Genomic DNA, 19,596 nt, shown 5'->3' on the forward strand with positions numbered 1-19,596 from the left:
CCCCTCTTGGTCCTGACTTCCTTGCTCATCTTCTCCCTCCTTCTGTTCCTCATTGGGACTTTGGGAGCTCAGTCCAGTGTTCCTTCATCTGGCGATGGACCCACACTGGAACACTGGAAAGAGTCTCTTATTTGTAAAGAGAAAGGTATAGACATGGAGAAGACGATGTATAATGGCATAATAAAAATGTTTGTGCTGTAATTTTAATGTTGAACCTGATAACTTAGAGGGGTCATATGAAGGTCACTATAGGGAGACTAAACATCAGAACAAAACCTCAGAAATCTGAACAAATAATAAAATAGAAATCTGTAACAGAATGAAGATTTGTTTTCTTTTTTGATAGTCTGACTTTTACTCTATATGAATTTATTTCTTAAATAGTTTTAAAACACTCATGTAAATAGTGTTTTAAAGTCATGATGGTAGAGATTTGAAAAAAAATGTGCTTTTCAAATTTGAGCTTTTGAATTGGTCAATCTTCTGTGTATGCAGAAGGTATCACTAAACAACACAGTTATAAGTACCTTTTCATAAGGAACTCCAGGTTTCTATAGCTATAAAAATTAACCAACTCTTAAAATTATAATGAAGAGTAAATATTGGGTATCAAGGATATTCTGAAGTAATTAATCAAGAACACTCTAAGAAAAACTTCAGTTTCTCAGAAAAGTAAATGTAGGCATCAAGATGCTTTTAGTTACTCATTTAAAAAAAAACAGTGTTGGCAGTTATTAAAGAGTGAAGTCACCCATGAGATAATGTTGCCAACTTAACCCCAGTCTTTTAGGTATAGCTCAGTTCTATAGCCAATGAGAGGACCAACAGCCCATCCCTAATCACACTGACTTCAGTTTGCAAACTGGAGAACAGCTAGAAACATAAAAATTCTGGGAGAAGAAACTTTGCTATGGGAGAGTAGGAAATGAGTGCTTCACACACTTGATTTCTTATCTTTACATGCTATGGAAGGAGAGTGCCATATGATAACAGAAATTCTATTTTGTAATATTTTTATATTTTCTTATTATTATTTACATTTTACTCAGATAAAAATTTATAACTAACAACTAGATTTAACTTAAGTTAAACAACCATCTGCAGATTACATTAATGATTTCCATTCATCTGTAGACACATATTAAATTATAAACAATGAAAGTTTGGATAAATATTATTTAGGACTAGATTGTTCTAAGAAGTTTTCTAACTAAAAATATATATGGAAATATTACGGCCAAAAATATTACATTTTATGAAGGTTTAAATCAAGGTACATAACCTTACCAACACACTGAGGAAGCTGGGTCCACCTTCCACTAATGCATGAAACTGACCCATGTCCAATCATTGTAAATGTTTCCTTGCAGCTGAACACCACTGAATCTCCATGATAGTAGGGAGAAACAGAAAATTGGACAAAACCATGCTCAAGTTGAGGAATGTCTGAACATGTTCTCTCCTCCTCTGTAGATAGATTTTTCACAAATGTTTGTGATTAAGATATCACATGAGAAACAAAACAGTGTCTAAGTAGTGGCATTTTTATTACCAACACATGTTGGCAAGGTTGTCCATTTTCCATCCATGCACTGGATTTTATTGGGTCCCTTCAGTAGAAATCTAGGCTTGCAATCATATTCCACCACTTCACCATGGCTGTATTGTTCTTTCGATGTTCCATTGAATTCCCCATTGAAGAGTTCAGGAGGTTGATCACATGTTCTCACTTGATCTACTGTAGAATATTGTGTACATATAAATGAAAATGTCAATCTTGCAGTCTAAAAATCTAGTTAAAGAAAAATCTAATAAGAATTTATTCATCATATCACTTTTAATAACATTTTATTAAATCAATATTATATACATTAAACACACATTTCACACTTGTAACATCTCTATTGAAATAACATTGAAAGCATATTGAAGGTGGTACAATGTTTGATAAACCTGATCCCTTGAAATTGCATGAAAACAGGTAGCAATTTTAGCTTTGTCAGTTATAGTGATTTTCACATTCTTAATATTTTTTAAACACAGTTATTTATTTGTTAAAAATATTGGCACTGTAGAAAGCATCTAATTAATGTATTTTAATTTTTTAATAAATCCTGTTGAATTAATTAAACTCTGCTTTCATACAATTTAGACATTCTCTATGCAATGTGAGGAAATGCTTATGTTGGAAAATGATCAGAACAATAGACAAGATGAGAGATATCTTTGTACTCTAAGCCATCATGTCTACATGTTTACACACAGTGATAACACATTTTAAGTTCAGGATTAACCTTATCAGTAAGTGATTATATATTAGCCATACAACATACAGCTTTGTCATGGTTGTCAATGGATATGCTTAAGTTTGTAGATGCAATGTAAGAATGGGAGACATGGGGAGATGGAAACTAAACCTCTGATTTTCATTCACCAAATGTAAAACAGATACTGACCTTTACATGTTGGGAAACTAGGGGACCATCCAAAGTGGTAACATTGAACTGAATCTGGTCCAACTCTCTGTCCTTGTTGGCAAGAAAAGCTCAACAAATCTCCAACTTTATATTTTTCTTTCTTGGGATTGACAAGCAAGTATTGGTCTAAAAAGGGAACTCCGCATTCTCTTTCTTGAAAAGTAAGAAGTTAGAGAACATATTTAATCAAGAAGTAGTTTTATCTCTCTCATGTACATTTGTAGGGAAACATCAGTAACCCTCTTCCTTTTGAAGAATGCTGCATATTACATTTTATATAGCCCCTAAATTTACACGGAAGTCTGAGAAATTTATGGTGATATAATATATTTATTATAGAATTGAATAATAAAATTAACTTATTTTTACTGGATCTGAATTGCTGAAGAGAATTATTAATGTTAAGTTCACAAATACCCTATTCTTACCTTGCAAAATCATTCTTTCATATTTAAAATTAATACTATACAGCATATTTGTAACATTTTTTTAAAAAATTATTTCAGATATTAATATACTTGAGAAAATAGGACAAGCAAAATAATTCTAATATATTTGAAGTTAGGACAATAAAACTAGTATTTTTTAAAATAAAAAAAAACAGAAGAAACTTGTACAAAACCATAATATTAGTTGAGCATTTAAATATTTATAACACACTAATTTATTTTGCTGTAATTTCAATTCTCATAACTAACCCTTAATCATTCTGACTCAAATTAATAATGTGTAACATTCTCCATTACAGTTAATTGTTTAAAAAATTGTTGACATTGTTAACTGTTATAAGAAATAAACATTTTTTCTTATTTGAAGTCCTTCTAATTTACAAAATTAAAGATTGAAATTTTTAAAGTAGGGTTATACATAAAAGAAAATTTCTACTTTCAAGAGTCAAGTGTTAATACACAATTAGCCACAGAAATGAAAAGCAAGCTTTAAAAGCAATTATCTAAAACAAATAACCAAAACTTCACAATGGGACTGGTGATAGAACACACAAGAAGGACAAATATTAGAGCATCTAGAAATACTTCCAAAATAATTCCTTTGTTTTAATATTGAGTTTTTTAGATTAAGCGGGAAAAATCACCCTTTACAAGACTCACAGTTATTAAAAGTCAGGGGCCACTCAGATATTCACCATAACCATGAATAAATTTTAATAAGAAGAGGATTTTTATTTAGTTACTAGTTACCAGGGATTTGGCACCAGGCCTGTAAAATATCTTTGGGAATTTACTGTATGACAGTTCATTCAAGATTAAAATATCCCATCCTGTAAGGAAGGTCCTTTAGCACGAAGGTAAAGAACTCTAAATATGATGTGGGAGTGATTTTTTTTTAATCTGTTGCTTTCATTAGTTAATTAATAAAGAAACTGCCTAGGCCCATTTGATAGGCCAACCCTTAGGTAGGCGGAGAAAACAGAACAGAATGCTGGGAGAAAGAAGCTGAATCATGGAGTCGCCATGATTCTCCCACTCCAGACAAATGCAGGTTAAGATCTTCCCTGGTAAGCCACCTCGTGGGCTACACAGATTATTAGAAATGGGTGAGATCAAATATGTAAGAGCTAGCCAATAAGAGGTTAAAACTAATGGGCCAAGCAGTGTTTAAAAGAATACAGTTTCTGTGTAATTATTTTGGGTAAAGCTAGCCAAATTATTTTGGGTGACCGGGTGCCAGGGAACGTAGCCCACTGTTCCTATTACTACATAAATAGCTTGAAGAAGTCCCTGAAAGTGACAAGATTCAGTAGGCCCCTTACTCCCAAGTAAACAAGCAGTTGATGAGTCATTCTCAGAAGAGGCAAGCTGCAAAGAAGATACTCAGACAAGTATAGATTCTAAATAGAAAACTTTACGATCATATCAGCTGCCTAGAAGAAGCAAAAACAAGCCCAGCTCCCAAAAAGAAGCTTAAATCAACTGAATCACTTGGAAAAACCTTTCTTCAACCTGCTAAACTGCCTGCAGGCTGTGCAGTGCACTCTAAGTTCCAAGCTTCTGTGAGAAGTTACCCATGCTGGGTGGGCCTTGGTGATGCAATTATCTTTGAGCTGTTTCTATTCTTTATTTTTTAAATTGTTTTCATTGAGCTATATATTTTCTTTGCTCTCCTCCCATACTTCACCCATACTTCAATAACTCCAATAAAACTCATTGGTCATCAAGTTGGGTCTTGGTTGTATCTCTGTATGATCTGCCATGCACTCCTTATCTGAGACAGGTGAGTAGATGCCTATTTATCATCTCCACGGGAAAACTTTTGCCACATTTATAATTTCATAGTTCCTTTTAAATTTTAGTTTTGTAATGCTTAGATCAATGCTATGCCTGTGAATTACTCAAGTGTTGTCCCAAAGAACTAATTTCCCTACCTTTGCATTCTATTTTAGAATTATATTGTAGAAAGCCCCGATTTCACGATCTTAAACTGCTTACAATCAGAGAGAAATTAATGGTTACCATTTGTTTAGCTTAATTTCTTTTAATTGGGGGGATATTTTATTCTTTTTGTTAATGATAGATCTTCATATGTCTCCCAGACTGATCTCAAATTCAAGATGCTCATACTTCAACCTCCCAAGCTCTGGAATTATGGGTATGTACCATCTTGTCAGGTGTAGACGTTCTTATTAATTTACATTTGAGTTGACCCTTGATACTGCAAATCAAATTTCTTAATTTCTGCGGCTATCCATTCTGAAGGGATTCTGGCCCTCCCGGACATGGCAAACATGGTTCTAGTAAGCCTTGTGCTTCTGCCCATTCCCTCTGCCTAGGCTATAAAACCATTAGATTGCATTCCTAAACAACCCACCAAGTTCTATTCTCTTATTTGATCATTTCCTTCTCTTGAGGTTGACTACCAAGGTCCAGCTATTAAAGTATTGAAGTCCAATGAACAAATGTCCTCTTTTGCTCACATAATTAACAAGCCCAAGTCAAATTAAACACCTTATCCTGAAGAGTTTATACTTTCCTACTTTTACAACTGAATTTAGATCCTAGTTCTCGGAGAGGGGCAAACAGGTGTCTCTTCCAAAAAAGGGCCATTTATCAACAAAATATATTTAGGCATAAAGGAGAGATCATAGGCCTGAATCAGCCCATAATGTCTCAAGGATTGTTCCTGCAACCCTTTTGAAACTTACCCAAGTATGTCCAAAGATATAATCTCTATCATTTAAAAATGCACTAATGTAACTTCTGCTTTCTTAACCAATTATGTCTGAGATAACCTAACCAGCACTGAAACTCCTCTATCTGTGTTTAAAAGGAGCCAGCATGCTTCATTCAGGATCATCGCCATTTTGTACAGGTTAAGGACCCCACATGCATGTTGAAATATCAATAAATGCTCTTTGTTCTTGCATACTAGTTGAGTCTGGGTTCTTCCTTCAGTGTTCCTCAGGCCCTATAATCCTAATATGAGGTACCCCAGTATATTTATACAGCCCTTTTCCTATGTGCCTTGTCTGTCTCCTCTCTATCCAGAGTTGGTCCTTTGTTTCGAGTCAATTCCTTTTCCTTTCGCTTTGAATTTTTTTCTCTTCCAAATTGTTCATCTCTTTTCTTTCCACTCTTTAAATTTGCATGACAATGTTTCATACATCAAATCGTAATTTTGATAATGGAGACCTAGTTTAAATAACTAAGAGTATGGCTTTATGATAATGAAACAATTATACTTTAATCAGAGATATTTGATATACATATCATACAAAGGCATAATTAATTTAATTTATTTTGTTTGTTTGTTTATGGAAACAGGGACTCAGTACATAACCCAACATGTCCTCAAACTTAAAACCTCTTGTTCCAGGGTCATAAGGATCACAAGAATATGCTATCTAACCCCGATGAATACATTAATTTAAATACAGATTATCAGGACACTAATATCACTCAGTCAGTGAGAGAGCTTGCCTCCAAACATGGTGACAGGAGTTCACTTCCTAGGATTTATATGATGAAAAGAGAGAGCTGACTCACAAGTTCTCTGACATCTTCATGTGTAATGTGGTGTGCACACCTCCATAGATATGCACATGCACTCACTGTGCATGTACAGGATAAATAAATGAATGTAATGAAATAATAAAGTCAAATATGATCATATTTAGTCCTGAAAAATGTCCTTTCTCCCAGTTTACATTAAATCAAAAGAAAGATTCTAGAAAGTTTACTTTTTTAAGTAACACATAAATATTTATTTTTTTTTGTAAAAACAATTCAGAGACAATAGTACTCACCAAAACATGAGGGCCTATCAGACCATCCATCATAATTACATATTATGGAGCCTTTGGTATCTTTATGTCTGTTTTCATATCCAACATGGCATTCATAGTCTAATTTGTCATTGAGTTTAAACCATGTGCTGTTGTTTTTAGTCCCAGCATTCTCAAATACAGGCCTATCACAAAACTCTAATACAAAATAAAATGGAAGATTTCATTTTTCAGTGTTAATGGACAAACTGAGCAATTCTCATGAGGCTATAGTAGTCCCAGGTTAATCTATGATAGCAATTAAATACTGTATAAAAACACCCTTGGAATACCAACAAGAAATCATTTTTGTGAAATGGTTATTGAATGAAAAGTACATTGCTATTAGCATTTACCTCCTCAGTTAAGTTTCATAAAACTTTATTTTAAAAATAGTTTCTCAGCTCATTTTCCCCTATATTTATCATATACTGCAAATAAATAGACAAGTGTAGATCTATTTAGTTTTAGGGAAGTCGAATAGCATTTTATGAGACAAAGTCCTGTGTTTTGTAGTTTATATATAACAAAAAATTTAGAAAAGTAGATTAGTTAAATTTGAAAAAGGTGCCTTTTCTGTATTGTATCAAAGTTTTTTCTTTTATAATAAGAAAATCCAAAAAGACTTGTTAATTATAATTTAATATACATGGGCAAAATTTAATAGTTTTTCTTTAAATAGATCCTGTAAAAGTACAATAAGTTAAAACTAGAAATTAAGAAAGCAGTAAGTATCTTAAATCACATTATTATTTAAGTTACAGTGAATAATTCTTGAAAATAGGACTGGTTAGCTTTCTCACAAGTAAGACAAGATGAACTAATTATTCTTAGAAAACCTTCATTAACTGTAGTCCTAATGTGCCAAAATTGGTCTACCTGGAAATATTTCTTTCTTTCCAATATCAAAATATTTGCGAAGAATTTCTAGAGGGAGACTTTTTAAAATGGACCTTAACTGATAGTGTCAAATATACATTATAATATTATCACATATTCTGAGATTTAAAACATGGATATATCTTCACCTAAAACTTTACCTTTATATCTAGGAGCAAAAGATTTGATATGTAAGGCAGATCTTTTAAAAGGCAGCTGGTCAAAAATCCTTTCCTATATTTAAAACTATAGGGTATTTTCAACCATTGAAAAGGGAAATGGGCTGATACTCTACAATGCAAGAATGAGTCCCAAAGTAAAAAAAAAAAAAATAGGGGTGTGGGAGAATTGTCTGTATTCTGTCAATCATGTTTTAAATAAATACTGATTGTCCAGGCAGAAAGTTTAGGTGGGTCAAACAGATAGGAGCTAAAGGTGGGACGATGAGAACAGGAAGGAGAAAGCCCATTCTTCCCACTCCTACCCAGACCACCAAAGAAGCAGGATGTGACCTGCCCCATTGAAAAAGGTACTGAGCCATGTGGCTAACATAGATAAGAATAAGCTACAACAGCTAATAAGAAACCTGAGCTAATGAATCAATCAGTTTATAATCTTATGGAGACCTCTGTGTGATTGATTTTCTTTGGGACTTGCTGGCTGTGGGAACTGAGCAGGACAGAAACCCCAACTAGCAGGCCCTCATGTTACAAAATGGTGCCCCTTGGGTTTAAGGACATCATTTAGGGGTTGATTATGATTAGTATATGGTTGAGGGTTGGAGGAGGAATATTATAAGCTCAGGGATCATTTGAAAATAAAAAAAAGGGATAATGGGATGATGGGATAATAGATTGGTACTTGTTGGTACTTGTGAGTTATTGTTTTAAGACAAATATAGTGGTATCGATTCTTATATATTGATACAAAGTTAAATTATATTGACTATTGTATGCATGCATGCTTCTACCTTTGTTTAAAAGATTTTTTATGTATTGATGTATGCATTGTATTGATATTGTATATTTACCATATTGCAGTGTACATTTCTACCTCTGATTAAAATACTTACATATTGTTTGTGTATTGATATATATTTACCATACTGCAATGTATATTTGTACATTGTTTATATTTGGAGGTCTTTGTCTTCATTTGTTTCACAGTCGTTTATTGTCTTAGTCTTTAAGTTAGATAGGTATTGAGAATTATATAGATCAATAGTATTCTGAGTTTGTCATTTATAATTAGACTAATCAGGTTCTTTAGATACATAGAGATTATACTCGGTATAGATAGATAATCTTCAACCTCTTCAAAGAGCTGTAGAAAATGGCCTTTAATCTAACTCAGAGTTTTGTGGTAGTGAGACACAATTGCTCCTGGCAATACTGTTCTATTCCTGAGAGAATGTTGAGCACCAAAGACACTCCACCTGGAGCCTTTCTTTTTGGCTGAACTGGCCTTTGGGCAAAGAAATGCCCATACCTCAACCACTGACAGAGATACAGAGTATCCATGAATGAAAAAAAAGGACTGTCATATCCTGCCAAGACAGGGTAAGATAGTTTTGACAAGTTTCTTGCCTTTGAAAATGGTATGTCAGTTATGTTAGGCCTTAGCCAAAGTTGGTTGCTTCAACGCTGCTAATGTGACTTTGGGTGATTGCCCAGGTAGCTAGTTGTCTCTGTGATTTGTTGTATGTTTTAGAAGCTGTTTGATTGCACTTCCTAATTACTCAGGTAACATTATTTCCCTTCTCAGATCTTCGATGGGGTTGAAGACTATATAAATGTAGTTACTTTCCACTTATGACTTGGCCAAGCTATTTATTATATAAGACTTAAGCCAGTTAGAATAGGATATTTGTACTTATTGTATATAATTTCATAGTAGGTTTAGAACTCTCTTACTTAAACAAAGGGGGGAAGTGTTGTGGGAGCTCCTTCTGCTCCTTCAGCCAATAGTCGTTGAGATACCAGTCCATTGGAGTGTGGTCTCTCTCTCTCCCTTTAAAAAAGCGGCCACTTCCCTCTCCTCTCTCTCTCTTACTTCCTGCTCTGCTCCCAGGGCACGACTAGACTCCCTTCCTGATTGCACAGAGGGCTGTTGTCTGGGATGATGATCTGTAAGTTTTTTCCCCTTTAAATAAATAATCATTCTATTAATCATAATTCCAAACTGGTGTGGGATTGTTTGTGATTTACGCCTTCAGTGCCCACGTGAACAACTGCATCCACATAAAGCCTGACAGAGCTTGGGAAGAAATTCTGGGAAGAAAAGAATAAAGTAAAGCATGGATTCTTGGTAGCAGCAATTTCTTGGGTCTGCTCTGCTTGCTAGAGTCAAGCAAACACTCTCATTTAAAAGAGGCTTCCTGACTCAGATTTAGCTGTAAAGCCTTGCAGCTCTTTTAAGAGGTCCTGCCAAAAAACACTTAAATAGTGTTGATAAAAAGCTGACTGCATGCTTTATGGTTTTCAGCCATAGCAGAAAAAATACTGTGCTATTTTAAAATGTCGGCTTTCTGGGCAGTCCTGACAGGGCAAACTCTGACTCTTTCAGGTGGGCAATCTGAATATGGAGCATTTGAGTGTGGTTTGTGAGTGCACTGTTGCAGCTTGATTGCTGGCAGGGACCTTGAAACACCATTGAGTTGTGGCAATAAACATGGCTACAGCCAGTACCTCTGCCATGAGGCCAGAATCACAAAATAAGGAATAGGCTGGATCCAGCTGTCAAAGCCATGGCTTTAATTCTACCCATATTGCTTGGAAATTTAAAGACTTGTATAGTCAGAAAAAGAGAGATATACAGTAAAGAGAGATTCAATGAAAAAAAGCTCTAAATGGTTTACTGTGTCTTAAAAATATATCCTGGCTTGGGAGAGAAAAGAAAAAGGTTGAAGTCCTTAAAATAAAAAAGAAAGAAAGAGAGTAATTGGGTGAAGTAGTACACACCTTTAATTCCAGCACTTTGGAGGCAGAGGCAAGTGGATCTCTGTGAGTTCAAGGATAACCTGGTTTACTGAGAGAATTCCAGGACAAAGATACACAGAGAACCTGTCTCCAAAAGCCAAAAGTCAAAAGTAAAAATGAAAGAAATAGAAGTTAAAATAAAGCCACATAAAGATGGAAAACACACAGAGAATCTTGATACTGTATATTATTATGCTCTCTTTGAATTGTTTGAATGCTAAGGAAGGAGCAACAGCTGCTGAAAGATATTTGTTAATAAATGCTGCTAAACTAATCCAAAATAGGTATTTTGAAAATGCCTTGACTTCATTCATTCTGAGTTAAGAAAAATCAGGTTTGATCAAGGAAGACCACCTGAGAAATCTCCAGTAGGAACATATGGCCTGGATGTCTGAGTTCTACATCCAGAACAGATTCAAGATACTGCCTAAGATGATCAAGCCTCACAGGATACTCCAGTCAGAACTTGACCATAACTCTAAATTTTCTTTAGGTCCCTATAAGAATATCAGTGCCCCCAACCAGCCAGAAGTAGCCTGGAATACTATGCCCACATTCCCAAAAAAATGACTATGAATATTTTCTTTTTTTTCTTTTACTTTTTTTTTAAAGAGGGGGGAGTGGTGTAAGAGAATTGCCTGTATTCTGTCAATCATGTGTTAAATAAGCACTGATTGGCCAGGCAGGAAGTATAGGTAGGTCAACCAGACAGGGAGTAGAGGTAAGACTATGAGAACAGTAGAATTCTAGGAAAGCAGAAACCCATCCCTTTTACTCCTGACCACCAAAGAAGCAGGATGTAACCTGCCCCATTAAAAAAGGTACTGAGCCATGTGGCTAACATAGATAATAGTAATGGGTCAATATAAGTTACAAGAGCTAATAAGAAGACTAAGCTACTGGGACAATCAGTTTATAATCTTATAGAGACCTCTGTGATTTTCTTTGGGACTTGCTGGCTGTGGGAACCGAGGAGGACAAAAACCCTGACAAGCCATCCCTCATGTTACAAAATAGTGAAATTTTTTTCTTGAAGTTTGAAACTCATCATGAAATAACATCAGCCACCTCAAAGAAGAATAAAGTTAAACCCAGATACATCACCTGTATAATGACAGCAATATAATGGAGTACTCACTGATGCATGAGGGTTGAGCTGACCATCCATTTTGGAGGCAGGTAATTGTTCCTGATGTCTCTCCATTCGATGTTACAAATCCCTGTTTACACCTATACTGTGTTTTTCTGTTTAGAACATATGTGCTAGCATATTCAGAAAGAAATCCATTCTCAATTTCTATATCTGACTTTGAACATGTCTCTAAAAGGGAAAAAGTAAGAAAAAGTTGAGTTTATGCTCAGTAACTCAAGGGTTTACAATATAAAATTATATTAAAATAGCCATTAGTCACTTGTAAATGAAGATCTGAAATAATCAAAATTATTTACATTACTGAAACAAGGAAAACAAATCATAGGTTCAAGATGCACAACATCTTGTTTGAATTTTTCTAATACAACAATATTTAAGTACTCATAATTCCATCTAAAAATGTGGTTTTTTTTGTCTAAGTGTATCCACAATTCTACAGAAAGTCAGAGCTCTAAACATTTTTTTTTTTACTTGTAGTTTCTTTAAACCTGAGAATAATTGGCTCTCTTAGGCACCTAGGCTCATTTATCCAACTAGGGTTCCTGGGGTTGGGTGAAAATCTTGGAAAATCTATCTACATAGTTGATACAGAGTCCAGTGCCAAGAATTTGAAATGCATTTGTAACCTCATGCCTAAAATACAATGGTGTGCAATATTCAAAGAAATAATGAGAAACAAACAGAAAAAATCATCTTCTCATGATAAAATGATGCTCCCAAATAGTGAATAACTGAATTGAAATGTAAAAGTATTTTTTTAATTTCACTTTTCTTATCAGCTGAACAATATTTCACAGGTAAATGTACCAAAAAAATTCCATTAAAAATAATTTAAAAAAGAAACTATAAAAGTATACTTCCAATTACTAGATTACTATCCAGAACATATATTTGGTTGTTTATGGATAAGTAGGAAATCAAAGAAGAAGACACTAAATATTTTATATAGATGCCAATTAAAATATTAGATAAAATTTATGTATATATCAATAAATAGTGAAGAAACAAATTTCATCAAACAAGTGGAAAATAATAAAGAATAAAATTTAATAAGGAATAAAATTCAATAAGCTTTTTCACATTGTTAATTTGGAAAAGGCAGTAAATACTAAGACAAGCACAAATTGTAAAAATTTAAAAAGGTAAATAAAAATAATGCAAAAGTCAAATGAGAGAAAGATAATGAAGCTACAATTTTTGTAAAAAAATGTAATAAAATTGTTAATAAAAAATGAGAAAAAGTGCTAGACACAAAGAGGGCACAAATAAATATGGTTGAAAATTGCCAATGCCTGCTAGTAGGAGACAAAAGCACCGAGCTAGAATTCCAGAGTAGCCAAAGGTTAATGAAGTCTTTTATTACTATCAAAGAGCTTTAAGTATGGAGGGTTTTTTCAGAAAATAACACAGTGAGAAAGATCCTGACAGGAAAAAAAAAAAAAGAAATGGGTGTTTTACTGAATTTAAGAAACAAAAATCACTGTCCTCAAATAAATTGGAGACACTGAACCTGTGGCATAGAAAAACAGAAAAGAGAAAAAACACTAAGCAGAGCACAACAGATCTCCATTGCCATCCTCTAGATTCTCTGGCCAGATGCCAACATACTACAACACAGTACAAGACTGTGATGCAAAAGAACAAGGGAAGAAAAATGACCACAGATTCCAAGGTCAAAGTTTCCCCGAATGACAGGAATATGAGACATTCAAATTGGAAAAGTGGAATATTTTTTTTTGAACACCCAAATCCTTTAGTAATATTTCAGAAGAGGTTTATTGATATTCTGAAAACACTAGTTGGAAAGAAAAAGCTACAAAACCAGTCTAAAGAAATTTAAAGGGAACATAATGATCAGTCAAACTCAGCTTCCACTCCTGCAGATATCCAATCCCAAGTACTAGCAGCAAGTGTTTTTAACAAGATACTGCTGTCTCAGTGGATGTTCACCAACTCCGACTGGACTGGGAGTAAATGAGCATGGGAACAAACAAGTCCGTCTGAAGGGGGTTGACAGTTGGGGCAGACTGAGGGCCACTGATAGTGGGAGGATGGGTAGAAGTGGAAATTGGATTAGTATTTTTTAAAGTAATAAAAGAAAAAGTAAACTAAAAACAAAACAAAAGAAAAAACAAACAAGATACTGCTGATTTATTCCAAAGATTGTGGTGGATATGAAAGAAAATATATTGTGGAAACATCTTATCTCCAACAGAAATTCCCAGAAAAGCATTTGGTCATGCTCACCCAATGCATCTAAGTATCAATGGATAAATCACATAAACAAATCCATGGGACTACAACAAAGAGTATGGAGGAAGCTGGATGCACTTGACATACACACTGAAAAAACCGTATCGCCATATCAATTACCTGAGACTCTCTTAAGACATTAGAAAAAGAAGAGATTAAATTAAAGTGGGTAGATGTGTTTGGGCGGGTTTTTCATGTCCTGAACTGAAATAATTAAGCACAAATAAAAAGAATAGTTTGTAATATGCAAACCTATTTGTACATAAAATAAACTTTACACATTGATACTGTAAAAAATTCTTAAGTTAATAACATTTAAAAAATTTAGCAGAGAACAGTAGAGATAGCACAAATTACTAATATCAGCAATGGTAGGAATTATATCATATTTATTTTTACCTATTTTAAAAACCAATTGGTATATTATGGACACCCTTGTTAATTAATTTGACAAGTTAAAAGTTAATGGAATTTAAAAGCCACAGACTATACAAGTCACTCTAGAAAAATATTTAATGTGAATATAGTTGCTTCAATATGAAAAACATTTACTAGCTAAGTACATTAGAGAAGAAGGAACAGAAAGATTGTTAGAGCCAGAGAACCAGGATGTCTGCGATGAGATAGTGTCTATATATATATCAGGGAAACTTCACTAACAAAATCTCAGAAAACAGGTTGTTCAGCATAATAGAAGTAGACACGCCAATGCACATGGAGAAATTATCATCATCTCAATCCATAGATCAAGAGCTATATATAATTAGTGTTTTCTGGTAGAAGAAAAATAAGTCTTTTCTTGGAATGATTCTACCCAATAAGTTATTCAATCTCAAGTGACCAGGCCTAAATAGATAGACATTTAAACAGTCGTAAGTGTACTGAGTAGGATATGAATGTGAGCATGTGTGTACATATATGCATGTGCATGTATGTATATATGTGTGTGAACAATTATAGCAAAAAAAAGAAGAGCTCATGAAATTGAGAGGGGAGGAAATGAGAGGAGTAGATGAGAGGAGAGAGAGGATAATGTTATATAAATATAGTACTTGTGTATAAGAAATAAATTTTTGAGACCTGAACCAGGACCTCTGTAGGTCTAGTTGTGAGTCTAGGACCTCTGAGAGAGTAGGCTAAAGCCAGAGACCTTTCTGGGACCAGGACCAAGTTATAGACCTCCATGGAAGCAGGCTTATGCCAGGGACATCTACGGAAACTGGTATGAGCCAGCAACTTCCACTGTAGCAGGCCTGAGGCAGCAAACTCCACAGAAGTGGGTACAAGGGAGCAACAGCCAAGCTAGCAGGTTCAAGTCAGAGAACTCTACAAGAGCCAACCTTGGGAGCACCCAGTGACCTCCAGGAAAAAAGAATGACCAATGGGGTGGCTGGAACCATGGCCCTGACTGCACCATGAGGAGCAACCATCTGAGCCTAGGATCCACTGGCACTTGGAAGATTGATATCAGAGTCACAGAGAGTCACAACAACACCAATCAAAGGAAAAGATGGGTAGACAAGGTAAGAATGCACACAACACCACAAAGAGCAACACAACACCAGTAAAAACTCATGGCCCTACAACAGCAAGACTTGAACAACCAAATATAGGTGAAACAAAAGAAAGTGACCTAAAAATAACTTTAGGAAAATTTTTGAGGCCCTTAAAGAGAAAATGAACAATTACCTCAAAGAAATGGAGGAAAACAGAAAGAAAAAATTGGAAGACATCAACAAATTCCATAAAAAACAAGAAAACAATCAAACATATGAAGAAACTATTCAAGACTTGAAAACTGAAATAGAGACAATAAAGAAAACAGAAGCCAAGGGAATTATAGAAACAGAAATTATGAAAAATGATTAGGAACCCAAATGAAAGCATAAACAGCAGAATACAAGAGATGGAAGAGAGAATCTCAAGTGCTGAAGATGCAATAGAGAAAATAGACTCATCTGTCAAAGAAAACATTAAATCTAACAAAATCTTAACACATAATATCCAGGAAATATGGGACACCATGGAGAAGCCAAACTTAAGAATCATAGGTAGAAAGAAAGGAGACGTTTAACTCAAAAGTTTAGAAATTATATTTAACAAAATCATAGAAGAAAATTTTCTCAACTTAAAGAAGGATATACCTATGAAGATATAAGAAGCTTACAGAACACCAAATATACTGAATAAAAAGAAGTTCCCTAGCCACATAATAATCAAAACACTAATCATACAGAGTAAAGAAAGAATATTAAAAGCTATAAAGGAAGAAGGCCAAGCAACATATAAAGGCAGACCTATCAGAATTACACCTGACTCTCAGTGGAAACAATGAAAGCCAGTAGGTCTTGGTCAAGTGTTATGCAGACATTAGGAGACCACAGATGCCAACCAAGACTATTATACCCAGCAAAACTTCAATCACTGTAGAGGACAAAACAAGATATTCCATGACAGAACCAAATCTAAACAATACCTAGCTACAAATCCAGCCCTACAGAAAGTACTAGAAGGAAAGCTCCACCCCAAGGAAGTTGGTTACATCAACAAAAACACAGACAATAGATGATCTCTCAGCAGCAAATCCCAAAGAAGGGAAAACACACAAAATAATATCATAAAAAACAAAAACAAATATAACAGGAGCTAGCAATCATTGGTCATTAATATCCTTTAGTATAAATGGACTCAACTCACCTATAAAATGGCAGAGGCTAACACTTAGGATATGAAAACAGAATCCATCCTTTTACTGCATAAGAAACACATCTCAACCTCAAAGATAGATATCATTTCAGAGTAAAGGGATGGGAAAAAATTTCCAATAAAATGGAACTAAGAAACAAGCTGGTGTAGTTATCCTAATATCTAAGAAAGTAGACTTCAAAATAAAGTAAATCAGACTAAACAAAGAAAGGCATTTCATATTAGTCACAGAAAAAATTCATCAGGAGGAAATCTCAATACTGAAAATTTATGCCCTGAATACAAGGACAAGCTCATATGTAAAAGAAACACTACTAAAACATAAATCACACAGTAAACCATGCACACTAATAGTGGGAGGCTTCAACACTCTACTCTCACTACTTGACAGGTGTGTAGACAAAAAATTACCAGAGAAATAAGGGAACTAACAGATGCTATGACTCAAATGTACTTAACAGACATCTTTAGAACTTTCCATCCAAACATAAAAGAATATACTTTCTTCTTAGCACCTTAAGGAACCTTCTCAAAAATTTACCACATACTAGGTAACAAAGCAAACCTCAACAGATACAAAAATATTAGAATAACTCAATGTATTTTATCAGATTACCATGGGTGAAAATTAAAATTCAACAGCAACACTAACTCCAGAAAGTTCATAAACACATGGAAATTAAACAATACTCACCTGAATCATCAATGGCTCAAGGAAGACATAAAAGAAAAAAATTAAAACTTCCTAAAATTCAATGAAATTGATCACACAGCATAGCCAAATTTATGGGGTACAATGAAAGCAGTGTTAAGAGGAAAGTTCATAGCACTAATGCCTACATGAAGAAGCTAGAAAAATCCCACACTAGTGAATTAATAGAACATTTTAAAACTTTAGGATAAAAAGAAGCAAGTCAATCAGGGGAACTATATGGCAGGAAATGATCAAATTGAGAGCTGAAATCAACAAAACAGAAACAAATAAAACAACACAAAGAATCAATTAGACAAAGAGTTGGTTAAACAAACCTTTATCAGGAGCAGAAGGAGAGAGAGCTCGAGCAAGGAACTCAGGACAGCAAGGGGTGCACCCACACACTGAGACAATGGGGATGTTCTATTGGGAACTCACCAAGGCCAGCTGGACTGGGTCTGAGAAAGCATGAGATAAAACCGGACTCACTGAACATAGCGGACAGTGAGGACTGCTGAGAAGTCAAGAACAATGGCGCTGGGTTTTGATCCTACTGCAGTACTGGCTTTGTGGGAGACTAGGCAGTTTGGATAATCACCTTACTAGACCTGAAAGGAGGTGGGAGGTCCTTGTACTTCCCACAGGGCAGGGAACCCTGACTGCTGTTCAGGCTGATGAGGGAGGGGGAGTTGGTTGGGATAGGGGGAGGGAAATGGGAGGCGGTGGCGGGGAGGAGGCAGAGATCTTTAATAAATAAATAAAAAGAAAAGAAAAGAAAGCAACCATTGGTGACGCCTAAAAACCCATGCGGTTAGAATCTGGTAGGATCTGACTGCAACCCAGGGAGGGAACTTGGCATGCTTTTCTCCAGGCCTCCCAGAAGCGCCCTCCTCTGGTGTGAAATGGGAATAGCAATGAGATTTAGCACTGGATCACAGAAAGCTCCATTGAAAGCAAATGGTGATGAATTATCCATAAAAAAAAAAAAAATGAAAAGAAAAAAAAACTAACCAAAAGGCAGAGAGAGAATATCCAAATTTACAACATCAGAAATGAAAACGACAACATAACAACATACAGAGAGGATATCCAGGGAATCATTATGTCATATTTCGAAACACTGTATTCCACGAAATTGGAAACTTAAAGGAAATGGACAACTTTCTGGATAAATATTACATAGTAAATTTAAATCAAGGTTATATAAGCAAATTAAATAGACCCATCACTGCTAAAAATAGAAACAGACATCAAAAGTGTCCTAACCAAAGATATCCCAGGACCAGATTGTTTCAGTGCAGTATTCTACAAGATTTTCAAGGAAGAACTAATACCAATTCTCCTGGAATTGTTTCACACAATAGAAACAGAATGAACATTGCCAAATTCTTTTTATGAGGCTACCATTACCCTGATACCCAAACCACATAAAGACATTACTAAGAAAGAAAATTACAGACCAATCTCACTCACGAACATTGATGCGGAAATACTCAATAAAATACAGGCAAATTGAATCCAAGGACACATCAGAAAAATCATCCACCATAATCAAGTTGGCTTCATTCTAGGGATGCTGGCATGGTTAAACATATGAAAAGCTGTCAATGTAATTCACCACATAAAAAAATGAAAAATAAAAAAAAACCTCATGATCATCTCATTAGATGCTGCAAAGCCTTCAACACAATACTACATCCCTTAATGATAAAGGTCTTAGAGAGAGCAGGGGTACAAGGAACATACCTAAACATAATAAGGACAATATATAACAAGCCAACAGCCAATATGAAACTAAATGGAGAGAAACTCACAGTGATCCCACTGAAATCAGTCACAAGACAAGGTTTTCTACTCTTTCCATATCTATTCAATATAGTTCTTGAGGTTCTAGCTAGAGCAATAAGACAACAAAAGTAGATCAAGGGAATACAAATCAGAAAAGAAGTCACACTCTTGCTATTTTGCTGATGATATGATAGTTTACTTAAGCGACCCCAAGAAATCTACCAAGGAACTTCTACAACTCATAAACACTTTCAGTAATGTAGCAGGATACCAGATTAACTCAAAAAAATTGGTAGCCCTTTTGGACACAGATGATAAATTGACTGAGAAGAAATCAGAGAAACATCACCCTTCACTATATCCACAAATAACATAAAATATCTCAGAGT

The 19,596-nt window shown here is 34.8% G+C and overlaps 1 protein-coding gene across 4 annotated transcripts in view; it reads right to left on the minus strand.

Moving 5' to 3' along the window:
- Positions 1–19,596, minus strand: part of LOC101999859 (complement factor H) — a 132,166-nt gene that overhangs the window by 72,447 nt on the left and 40,123 nt on the right. For 2 of the 4 annotated variants that reach the window (XM_005348454.2, XM_013346746.1), the window contains 5 exons: positions 11,752–11,934; positions 6,739–6,915; positions 2,457–2,630; positions 1,553–1,738; positions 1,288–1,467 (listed from right to left, as the gene is read on the minus strand). In XM_005348454.2, coding sequence (XP_005348511.1) covers positions 1,288–1,467; positions 1,553–1,738; positions 2,457–2,630; positions 6,739–6,915; positions 11,752–11,934 — 900 coding nt within the window. The remainder of the gene's footprint in view (positions 1–1,287; positions 1,468–1,552; positions 1,739–2,456; positions 2,631–6,738; positions 6,916–11,751; positions 11,935–19,596) is intronic. The other 2 variants (XM_013346745.1, XM_026779733.1) reach the window with 2 other exon arrangements.

Source organism: Microtus ochrogaster, chromosome 6, assembly GCF_000317375.1.
Source record: "Microtus ochrogaster isolate Prairie Vole_2 chromosome 6, MicOch1.0, whole genome shotgun sequence".
NCBI lineage: Eukaryota > Metazoa > Chordata > Mammalia > Rodentia > Cricetidae > Microtus > Microtus ochrogaster.